Source organism: Wasmannia auropunctata, unplaced genomic scaffold, assembly GCF_000956235.1.
Source record: "Wasmannia auropunctata unplaced genomic scaffold, wasmannia.A_1.0 LD336037.1, whole genome shotgun sequence".
Taxonomy (NCBI): Eukaryota; Metazoa; Arthropoda; class Insecta; order Hymenoptera; family Formicidae; genus Wasmannia; species Wasmannia auropunctata.
This window is the reverse complement of record NW_012026853.1, coordinates 870,654-881,791: the sequence shown is the minus strand read 5'-3', so window position 1 is coordinate 881,791 and position 11,138 is coordinate 870,654. Positions and strand designations below refer to the sequence as shown.

Sequence of the window (11,138 nt, the reverse complement as noted above, 5' to 3'; positions counted from 1 at the left end):
AAGTTTTTCTTTATAAATTTAATTTATTTATTTTTACTTTATTCATATTTCAGATTTTATATAATATTTATTTGGTAATATAAACAATAATTGTATAAATGTATGTATAAATTATATACATAAGTAATTGTATAAATGTATGTATAAATTATATACATTTAAAATTTATATTTTTATGCAAAAAAAAAAGAAACTTAGATTTCGACATTGTAATTATTCCTATTTTGTTTTATATTCCATTATACTTGATGTACTTGTTTATTTTCCCCTTTTTGATAAACGTAAAGTATATTATGCCAGTAAATGTTATGATATTTTTTTCTGATTTCGAGCCCCATAATTATTCCAACAAAATGTAACTATACATAGCATTCTGTTTGCTCGCGATTGGCGATTGGTGTACGTGCATCAGGCCAATCTCGGTCGATCGCGTTTTAGGCACTTGTACTTTCTCGCAGCGGGACTTGTTTCGTCGGCTAGGTGTAATACGCGAAGGAGACTGCAAGTAATTGTGGCAAATCATTCGTTCTAGCCTTCACCCACTTTCTCTTTCATAGGCCGAGTTTAAGTTAACAATCGGATCTAAATGTGTCGAGCCAGACGTGTAATACAACGCGGCGATATCCGTGTTTCGTTATTTACAACGTATTACAAGGGTACTTTGAACCTTAAAACAATTTTCTCGAGCTATATATAGAATTGATTCTACACGGTATCGATACTATCGCAATATCCATATTTTTCTTATCTGCACAGTTTTTAATATTTCTTGTAATAAAGATATCGAGATATTGAAAATTTTGAATATAAATTATTGAACTGTAATCTATTAAAAATTAGAATACAAAATAGATTCTTTTTCATTTAATTTATTTTAACAAAAGTTTATCACAAATTTAACTAAAGCTTAAATGAAAAAAGAAGAAATAGAAATGGAAGGATGTATAAATGTAAAGAAGACACGTAAAAATCAAAGAATCTTTTGAATGAAACGTAGTGCGATAAGTATTGAATATTATATAGATAACAAGTTTAGAATCAAGCGAAAAGAGAATCTTATCAAACCAAACGCAATCAGACATATTTTTTTACTTTTAAAGGACATGTTATATACGTATATCACGATAAAATATACGGGAAGCGTCGATTAACACTCTGAAACTACGCGAACTCCAGTTATCGAATTCACAACAGCTGACTCGACTTAGGCGCCTAATTGGCGGAGAAAGTCCCGTCAAACGTGGCGTGCTCTGTAATTAAACGAGCGTTTAATCGCGGTAGTGCATTTCTGAGAGCTATGGTTTGTCTCTTGAGACCATTGCGAATAACCATAATGACGTTAGGCACGACGCGTTGAAGAAGTACATACGTGCGTTATTTCTGCTGTGCGTTATATCACTTCTATCAAGTTAGTACATTTTTAGAATTTCATTGTGGATGAATAATTAATGATTAATAAAACTTTGGCCATTTTTTAAAAGAGTTTTGAAATTTTTAACATTAATAAAAATTTGAGACCTTATGCCATCACGTTCTTATTATACGAAAGGTACTAAATTATTTTTGTTTTAATTAGACTAGATTTAAGTTATGAAATATTCAATTTTCCGATAAAGAAGTTTTTAAATTCAAGTTAAATTAAAGTCAAAATCAAAATTAATTCTGTTTTATCACAATGTTACGATTACTTCTTTACTTTCAATTGCGTGTTGTTTTGCTGTTATGTTGTTGGGCGTATATGACATATTTAAAGTGGAATTTATCATTTACGTAGCAATCATATCAATATTTTATTGAAGAAGCTTGTAAGGGAAATCACGCGATCAGAGGTACGTCGTAACTTACTTTCGAACGAGTCTCGCTTTAATTCGAATCGTACATCATACGCGAGTGATGAATGTAACACGTAACTCATTATCATATCTCGTACAGGAATAATAAGACCCTAAATAAGACCCTAAATTTATTTTTGACAGATATAATAATAATTTTCATGATTTAATACTCCTTCAGGTGCACCATCGCGAATAGTTTTGGTTTACTTGAAATAAAAAATAATAAAAATATATTTTCTGTCAATGTACTTAAGAAATAAATAGAAAAAATGTATAAGGAAAAAGAATGATTTATATTGCTGTCATAATTGAATATGTCGCAGTATTAATAGTCTCATATTGAAAATTCGCTCACTTACGTACAAGATTAGTTACAGTATATAAGAACGATTAAACTAGGAAATCTAACACGAATTGAATTTATCGACGTAGATTACATTTTTAATAACTTTGATTAAAATATTATAATTATATATTATTATAATTGATATATAATTAGTAGTTCGTTCCGGATTCTACTCATCCGATAAACGTAAATCGTGCGATAAACTTTCCCGTATAATTCATCCTCAAGCGCTGAAATAAACCACAACTTCTTAGGTAACGTAAATCAGGCTATTTAATTCGTTCCCCGCTTCTTGCGGGCTGTTCTTGTCAACCTATCCAAAAAAATTTGTCAGACGCGAACGTCTATAATCATTTTACTTTCACCGAACAACAGCGGCACAACAGCGTGGTTCAAATTTTGACAAATGCGCGTCGTTTGCACGCTTATTGACGTGATGCACTTTTTCTTCGCGTATCGAAATCATTTCCGTTTCGCCAATACATAAGGTCGGTTGATCATAAACATATACCGGTCGCGATTTCTCGAAACGTAAAGATATAATGCTTTATTAAGGGAATATCATTAATATTGTATTTGGAACATATCCGTATTAGTCTCAGTGAAAATTTCTAGTTGATATTAATATACTGGACAGAATTAAAACTATTTGTTCTATTATTTACTATCAGATTATAAATTGATATTTCCAAAGGAATTTATAAAATATATATTTTAGCATATATTTACAAATTTACTTCACAATTGGAAAATTTTTTTAATTATTGCACTTGTGTAGAAAACGTAAATATATATAATAATAATCCAAAAAATTTTATCACTTATTTAAAAAAATTGTCATTTGTGCAAAATTATAAAAATAGAAAAAAAATAGCGCGTATGTAGCGTGAAATTTACGGATTTATACTTAGAACGAATGATACAATTCGGTTTGTGCAAGATTTAGAAGCTAGAAATTTCATCGGTGAATTCTATGGCGTTTCGCCATCACCACATTTGACTTACATGTCGTTGCTCAAATGAAGATCGCTGAGCGCGATATTCGCTATCGCAGGATGTGCGAATGTTATACGCACTTTCATATAACACATTTATTATTTCATAATAATGTTGCACTCCGGAAGCAGAACTTTTTCCGTTTTCTACATATCTGCTTTCCATAATAGAGTATCAAACTGTTAGTATCATTTAATTCCTCCGCGATTTATTACACAATTTCAAGTGCGAATGAAATTTTATAGTCATCGGTTGACCGAGCCAAACTAGTGAAAGGAACTTTTCTTCCGTATAAATTATTACGAATGGCGCCTCATTTACCAAAATATATCCCGGATAATCAGTGCGGAAATACAAGTTACCGTAAAATAGGGGCTTAAATTCAATTACAAGATTATATGACGATACTCATCTATTTTATCCTTATGATCAAGGAATATCTTTCGTAATCAAACGTTATGAACGCGTAACGCACAAATCTAGATTCAAAATTTTCTAGTTTTGTCGTTTTGGTAACGGAAGCAAATTGCTTGCAGCAGTTATGATATACTTATGAGCTGTAAGCTAAGTAATATTCGGTGTGTATTGCACTTTGAATTTATTGCGTCCGGGATAAAGCAAAAAGTATGTGATTATGCTCAATATGTAACATGGTATCATAATGATTAATCTTCAGCAAAATAAAAGCTCAATTTGTACAAGATATATATTTCTCCTTTGATCACTAATTCTGAACTTTCTGAATTACGAAATATTCCATTTATTTTTGAAATTAAATGAATTACGCTAATTCTTACATGACTCAATCTTTAATTTTGATTTTAAAAAATTGAAAATAAAATAATGACATAAAATTTTTAATTACCATTACGTTTATCGTTATATTAATCTAAGTTATAGTTACGATAAATAATATATGTATCGGGATTCAAAAACGAAGAATATAACATATTAAAATTGCAATAATGGAGAATTGAAGCGGTTTTTAAATTACCTTAGTAATGCTTTAATTTATATCATCTAAATATATGTTGTGAGATTGCGTATAATATGCAATATGAAATCAAGAGATTATGTTATCTCGATTATCATATTATATTTGTATGACATCGACTTCTCCCATTACGTTGTGAAACCGCATTATCGATGATGCCCGCGAGTTCATTTACTGTAAGAAGAAACGGAAGGTCAATAGATTGGACCATCAGGGCATAAAGTTACAACATTTCTAGTTTCAATGACTCTGACAAATAATTGTGCTCTCAGCGAAATACGAGTTCTCTATATAATAAATGGGTCGGCCATTTTCACGCGAAGCAGATTAGTCTATGACGACGTGAGAATCGCGATATAATTCCGCGATAGAACATTTCAGATACCCGATTTGGTAAGGTTTCTCACAGCATGATTGCACATGCCGCGACGTTTATTGCTGTACTTATTATTACGTGGTTCATTTTCAGAACGGAAATCCACCACTGGTCAGACAGCTAGTGATCAGTGTGAACGATTGCGGACATTTGTTTTAGTTAGTCGCGTGAGTCTATTTTTATTCATCATCATGTTTTGCTTCATATTACACGTGCGTGTCCTATCAAAAACATTTTTTTAAATTAAAAAGAATTTAAAAGATCTTATTTTTAAAATTAATAAAAATGCCTTTGCAATTAAGATATTATATATAAGGCCATTTATAAAATCGTTTCCATTTCTGAAAGAAGAGCAATATTTTATTTGACAAATCTTTTACCTAGGAAAGTGATAAGAATGGACGAATATAAATATGATGTATAGCTACTCGTATGATAAAATGTTTGAAAAATTTGCTTAAAATTAGGTATAACATTCTTCTTCGATAAATATTTTTTATAAATCTAAATTAATATGAAGTGCTTTTCTTAAGCTTTATTTTAAGAAAATATTAATTTTGCACGTGATATCTACATCAGTAAATATTATATGTGTGATGACGTTCGTTAAATATGGTATCGGCATTTATCTCATTGATTGTTTATTTTTTTGCTATAATGTTTCTAAAAATATTTTAGAATGAAAAAAAATGTATGAAGGAGTATTAATTAGGGAATTTTGAATTGTAGAAAAAATATTACATTTATTTTGCAACACGCTTACATACACGTATAAATATGTGTATATAATATGTATACATATGTATACATATGATGTAAAAACGGTTATTATCGTAGATAATAATAATATTTTCATATTTTTAATTGGTTAGAAGTGTGTGTGTATTTTTGTTTTTGAAATTATTAAATTATTAAATTCTGGAAATTACTAAATTACTTAATATGTTTAATAATACAGTTACAATTATTCGGAATCTGATTACTGAGTCGCGTTATTGCATAAATAATATTTCAAAAGGTGAAAGAAAGTTACAATTTCTTGAAATAATCTCGTGTTGATTATAAAGTTATAAAATCGGTTGTATTGATTAAGACTTACGAAGGAAATAGTATACGCCTTGCATACTTGAACGCAATGCGCTACTTTGTGCAACGGGAAATATCGTTCAGGGGCAAGACACTCACGCGTAAGAAGAAATAACTTATAATTTATGTAGGCATATCAATAATATCACTTAATAACTTATTACGTATGATTTACTCTCTAAATTTTTTGGAGTGAAATCTCACTCCAAGGAGCGAAAATACTGCTATTCGAGTAGCCGAGTGGCAGTATTTTTACTCTTTTGGAATGAGATTCACTCCAGAAAATTTAGAGAATATATTATGTATTGGACCTTTTTGTATTTTCACATACATATAAACTCATAATCATATTCGTAGAATAGGAAATTATAACTTTCTTTGCGACGTAATAATCTAGAGAAAATTGCACTAGAACTTTGCGCGCGTACTCACTTTGCTGCGAAGAAATTTGCTACTTTACTTTGCACAAACGCTATTCCGTTTTATTCGAGGCAATCCGGAATTTTCATTGCTTTTCGCATCATCGATTATTAGAAGCGTTTGGAAAACATCGTGATCTTCATCTCACGATGAAAGTCAGCCAACAATTATACGGATGATTATAAACGTCCAATTTTCCGTTCGGCCGTGGTTTGCAAAAGCGCGCGCCTGGAGAAGGAACACTCTTTCTATCTCTCTGACGGGCGTTGCCAATTGCGCGGCTAACAACCAGCCTCCGAGTGCCCATCTTCATTATCGGCTCCGCTTTGCCCTAATCGTCGCCGCCCGTCATCACTTCCATAAACTCTGAAAGCGCGCAAAACGCGGGCTTTAGCTTTAGTATAATCAGGCGGCGCCTCGCATCTCGATCCCGCGGGCCATAAACTTGGCGAACCACCCAAGGCGAGAGACTTATTGAACGTTCGATCGACTTTGCCGTTAGTGCCGGTTATGTTTAAGCTTCGCTGACGTTGACATGCACGAAACGAATTTACTTGGCTCGGGGCTTCGTAACTTGAGCACATTTTAAATGAACTACTTGGCTTTCGAAACATGTCACATATTATCGTATTTCGTAAATTACGGTTGTTGAGGTCCTATCTAGAGTATTTTTTAAACATATTATTTTAAATGCCATATGTTTCGAGTCATAATTTTTAATGGCACTGATAATAAGACTAATGAGACTAATGAGACTAATGAGATATATGTCACATACGATTATGTAATACTGATTGTGAATCTAAAGCTTTCTATAATTTAACGTTCAATAAGTAGATATCTACTTTGATAAAATGGTTTGCAAGATCTAGTGTTATACTTTATTGAACTAATTTGAAATATTCGTTATAATTTATTTAAGAATAACTGTTGAAAAATAAGTTTCAAATGTTAGTCTAAACAATAGCTTTCTAATTTCCGAAATTAATAACCAGCATTGCGAAATAAGGTATATAAAAAAAATAAGATATACAATAAAAAAGGGATATATAGTAAAAATACCGTCAAAATCGAGCGTTCCTGAGCCATCAGCGTCGATCTCTTCGATCATTAGATCGAGTTCTTCCGGCGACAGCTTGTCGTCGAGTTCGTGAAGGATATCGCGGAAAACCGCGGTAGTTATGTAGCCGTTGCCCTCTTTGTCATACAACCGGAATGCCTCGCGTAATTCTTGCTGCATCGCTTCCGAATCCTCCTCTACCAAGAATCTAGCAGCTAGCGTGCAGAATTCTTCAAACTCGAGTTCTCCAGAACCTGTCAGTAGAAACGTATATATGCACATGTAGGAACGTTAAGGAATCAACGGAAATGTTAAGGGAACGACGCAAGATCGACAGAATTTTACTTACCGTCCTCGTCGACTTCCTTAATGATTTCCTGCAGCGTCTTTTCGCTGAGCTCGTAACCCAACATAGTCAATATCGTGCCTACCATGTTCGTACCGATACTACCTTTCTTTTCGTGATCGAAGGCACTGAAAGCCTTCTTCAACACTAGGGAAAAGCGATAACTTTATGTAATTTTGAATTTTTTAAATTTTTATTAAAAATTTTTTAATTAAAATTATGGTAAAAAGATATACGTACGGGCTATCTGGTCCTTATTTAGATCATCCTGGAATCATAGAGATATTTAACTTATTGTTATTACACCAATTAATTATTTTATTTGATTAAAACTTTAGCCATTAAAATTATGGTTTTAACAATAAAACAATTTGGATGAATTTATGCAAAGTAATTAATTTTTATATCTAAGTTTTATTTCTGTATTTAATTTTTCCACTTTTTGCTGGGAAAATGTTAAGATTTGACAAATTATTCTCGCGTTTATCGAAAGTGTACTTGCCATAGCGGTAATTACACACGCTGCTCGTGGTACGTTGGCGTCGACGGTTTATCCGGGTATGCACCAGATTCTGGCGGTGGACTTCTGTTTTAAGTGATCATAACGATGATCTTCTGGCACGTGATTGACCAGGTAGTATCTACAACCCAAGTCTAGCGGTTTTCAAATTCATCGAGGACGTTCTCCCCACTCTATTTTCTTAGACGCGTTTTACCTAATTATGCAGAACTCATGGCAACACATTTAATTCAGTTTCGAAAATCATCCACGCTTGTACCGCAGTCATATGTTCGATTTGTCAACGGCCATTCCAAATATTCTGACGTTCGTACATTGACAAAATTAATGCGAACATATCAAGACGCGATTCGTCTTGTTGCAAATAATTAATTATGATGTGAAGCGGGTAACATGCGGATACAGCTGTATAAATTATATTAAAGTTTATTTTATGTATTTATAGTGGAATAGTTTAAATTATTATTAGTAAATTTATTATTAGTAACTGAATTTAACAAAATTTTACGTATTAATTTATTAGAGATATAAATATATTTATATTAAATTTATTATATTTTATAAAAATTATTCTGTCAAATGTGTGGCATATGTGCAGAAACAATACATTACATTAATTCTATCTATTTCCAGATTCATTTAATTTAATTATATGTTATACGATAAATGTATCAAAATTATTTTTTTAATAAAATTTTCTGCTTAAATGATTTAAAATTATAGCATATTATATCATACTGACGTTATATAACGAAAAATAAACTTTAATATTAATTTATAAATATTAATTTATTTAATATGTAGACACGATAATCTTCTCTCAAGAAAACTTTTCCTTAAGATTGTTTTTATTGAAGTATACATATTACGATGCAAGTTTCGCTGGTGCAATTGCAAGCGAGATTGCAAGTGCTATTGCAATTTTTATTCGCAATTTTTTATTGGAACGTTTCTTTCAATTGCTTTTTAAATCGCGATAGAATTGTTTCGAGTTTTCTACCAGATCATCGCGGAGACATTTTACGATTAGAGCTTGCACCGCGCCATTGTCGAGACCGCATAAGTAGTTCATTATGAAATTTTGTAATGTGCCCGAACGGCAGAATTTACGAGCGACATAATGTGTGACTGCATGGACGCAACAATAGACAGAATTGGCACACCGCCGGGGGATTCATGGGTGATGCTGACCCAAGACGGACTATGCAATAATTGTGCATGCTTTATTCTTAGACTCCTAATTATAAGCTCATAAAGCCCGGTGACTGCTATTATATTTAGGCGATTTTACCGTTCATTCCGGAATACAGTCGTTTGCCATCGCATGCATTGTCGAGCTCCCTGTGGTACACGTGATTTCTCTACTTTTCCGACAAAAGTTTACAATAGGTTACGTTGCTATTGCAGAATCGAGCGTGTAATGCCATCGGGTGTTGCGGCGTGAAGCACGTGCTGTCGTTGCTGCCAACACGAGATCTTATATTTTCAAATACCAGACTTCTTGTATGGATAACAATAATAATTATAGATTTTCTACAATGGCTTTGTAAGCAATTGCAGAGAGAGTTGTAGAAACATACCCATTTTCTTACGACTGTGACGATTGTTACATTTTTATGCATATTGCACATTATATCTCCTCGAAAGTTAGAAAATTAAATAATATCCTATTAAAATTTGAATAGAATGTATATATACACATGCAATCTTTTTCAAGATTTATTATTTTATATATACTTTTGACATAATCGATATTTATTAATTTTATTCATATACATTTAAAAATTATAATATCTTAAATATATACGTTTGTTATATATCTATATTATTACACACGCCACATGGGCAAAATACATTACAAAAATTTCGATATTTGATTAAATTAACAGCTAATGGGAGTTCAGTATCAAAATCCTGGCACAGAGGACAGCAATTTTGCAATCTTGACAAATTAATAGCTCTATGAATTCCAAGGCATACTAATAGCCGTCATTATTATACTTGAAATATTAATTCAGAGATTCCAGAATCTATCTCGTTACATTTGCCATACGCGTATTCTGTGAATATTAAAAATTCCTTAGGATTTATTCTCGAGCATCTCTTTCGTCGAAACTCCTGGCTCGTATATTTTATAAACATACTGGCTTTACGACGATCTTTTCTCATATATGATAAACGAGCGAACGCATACTCCGCCAGCGTCGACTTCGAAGAGATTTCGGCTTCTCTGTTTGTACAGGCACACTCGTTGTTCGATACGTGGGCGATCGACACGGTGCATTCGCGCGGTGCCAAACTCATAATTTATCCTGTCATGACCTCCATGAATTCTGTAAAGTAAACGCCCGGGTTAGTCAGGTATATACGCGTAGACGAAGACGGAGTGGATTAACACCTGCGCGCCACGCAAGATCTCTCACCATCGAAATCAAGCGTGCCAGATCCGTCAGTGTCCACCTCCTCTATGATCATGTCAAGCTCGTCCGGAGATAATGCGTCGTCCAATTCGTGGAGGATATCTCTGAACACGTCGGTAGTGATATAACCATTGCCTTCCTTATCATACAAACGGAATGCCTCTCGTAACTCCTGCTGTATCGCTTCCGTGTCAGTTTCCTCTTCGAGGAAGCGCGACGCTAGTTTGCAAAACTCATCGAATTTTAACTCGCCAGTGCCTAAAAATGGAAATTAGTTTGATATCCATTATTAAATTCTGTTATGTTGTTACTTTTTAATTTATTACGTTTCATACGTTAAAAAAAATAATTTTCTCTGGAGCTTTTTTTTAATAAATAGCTTTCACACGTTTTTAGACATATTCTAAATAGAAAGAAAAAAAATATAGAATATTCTAAATCTCAACAATTTAGTTTTGATAACAACTTTGTTTATCTTTATTTAAAGTAAATATGTTATAAAATATTATTATTGCTTAAAAAAATAGGAAAATATGACTTCTTTTAATATCGACTTTTTTTGCACATTAATAATATTTACCCCACGTATCAATTTCTCCAATAATTTCTGCGAGCTCATCTGATGAGACTTCGTGACCGAGCATGCCTAGAATTGTGCCCACCATATTCGTGCTGATACATCCTTTCTTATCATGATCGAACGCGTCGAATGCCATTCGCAAATCTACTCAGAAAAATT

General features: G+C 32.6%; 2 protein-coding genes and 1 long non-coding RNA gene across 4 annotated transcripts in view; 1 reads left to right on the top strand and 2 right to left on the bottom strand.

Moving 5' to 3' along the window:
* Positions 1-11,138, top strand: part of LOC105452150 — a 184,015-nt gene that overhangs the window by 5,530 nt on the left and 167,347 nt on the right. The gene's annotated exons all lie outside the window — the stretch shown is intronic.
* On the bottom strand, positions 5,473-8,075 carry LOC105452142. 2 transcript variants are annotated; one of them, XR_974684.1, is made up of 6 exons: positions 7,962-8,075; positions 7,700-7,727; positions 7,463-7,606; positions 7,116-7,367; positions 6,001-6,419; positions 5,473-5,832 (listed from the first exon to the last, which is right to left on the bottom strand). XR_974684.1 is itself a non-coding variant. In XM_011693016.1 (5 exons), exons 1-5 carry the CDS (start codon positions 7,962-7,964, stop codon positions 6,385-6,387), a joined length of 462 nt encoding a protein of 153 aa, XP_011691318.1. In that variant the 5' UTR covers positions 7,965-8,048; the 3' UTR covers positions 5,739-6,384. The 2 variants fall into 2 exon arrangements, 1 of the variants encoding a protein (XP_011691318.1); XM_011693016.1 differs by having other exon boundaries at positions 5,739-6,419; positions 7,962-8,048.
* The window catches only part of LOC105452144, a 1,809-nt gene continuing 454 nt past the window's right edge, over positions 9,784-11,138 (bottom strand). Inside the window, exons 3-5 of the mRNA XM_011693017.1 lie at positions 10,980-11,123; positions 10,403-10,657; positions 9,784-10,312 (exon numbers count right to left, since the gene is read on the bottom strand). Of these exons, the coding sequence (XP_011691319.1) occupies positions 10,287-10,312; positions 10,403-10,657; positions 10,980-11,123 (425 nt within the window). The 3' untranslated portion in view covers positions 9,784-10,286. The remainder of the gene's footprint in view (positions 10,313-10,402; positions 10,658-10,979; positions 11,124-11,138) is intronic.

Excerpts from the sequence above, each read along its gene's own strand:
- LOC105452142 (XM_011693016.1), bottom strand. Across the intron at positions 7,607-7,699 it reads AAATAAGGACCAGATAGCCC|TGTTGAAGAAGGCTTTCAGT; the intron begins GTACGTATATCT and ends GCTTTTCCCTAG. Across the intron at positions 6,420-7,115 it reads AGGAACGCTCGATTTTGACG|AGTTTATGGAAGTGATGACG; the intron begins GTATTTTTACTA and ends GCGCGCTTTCAG.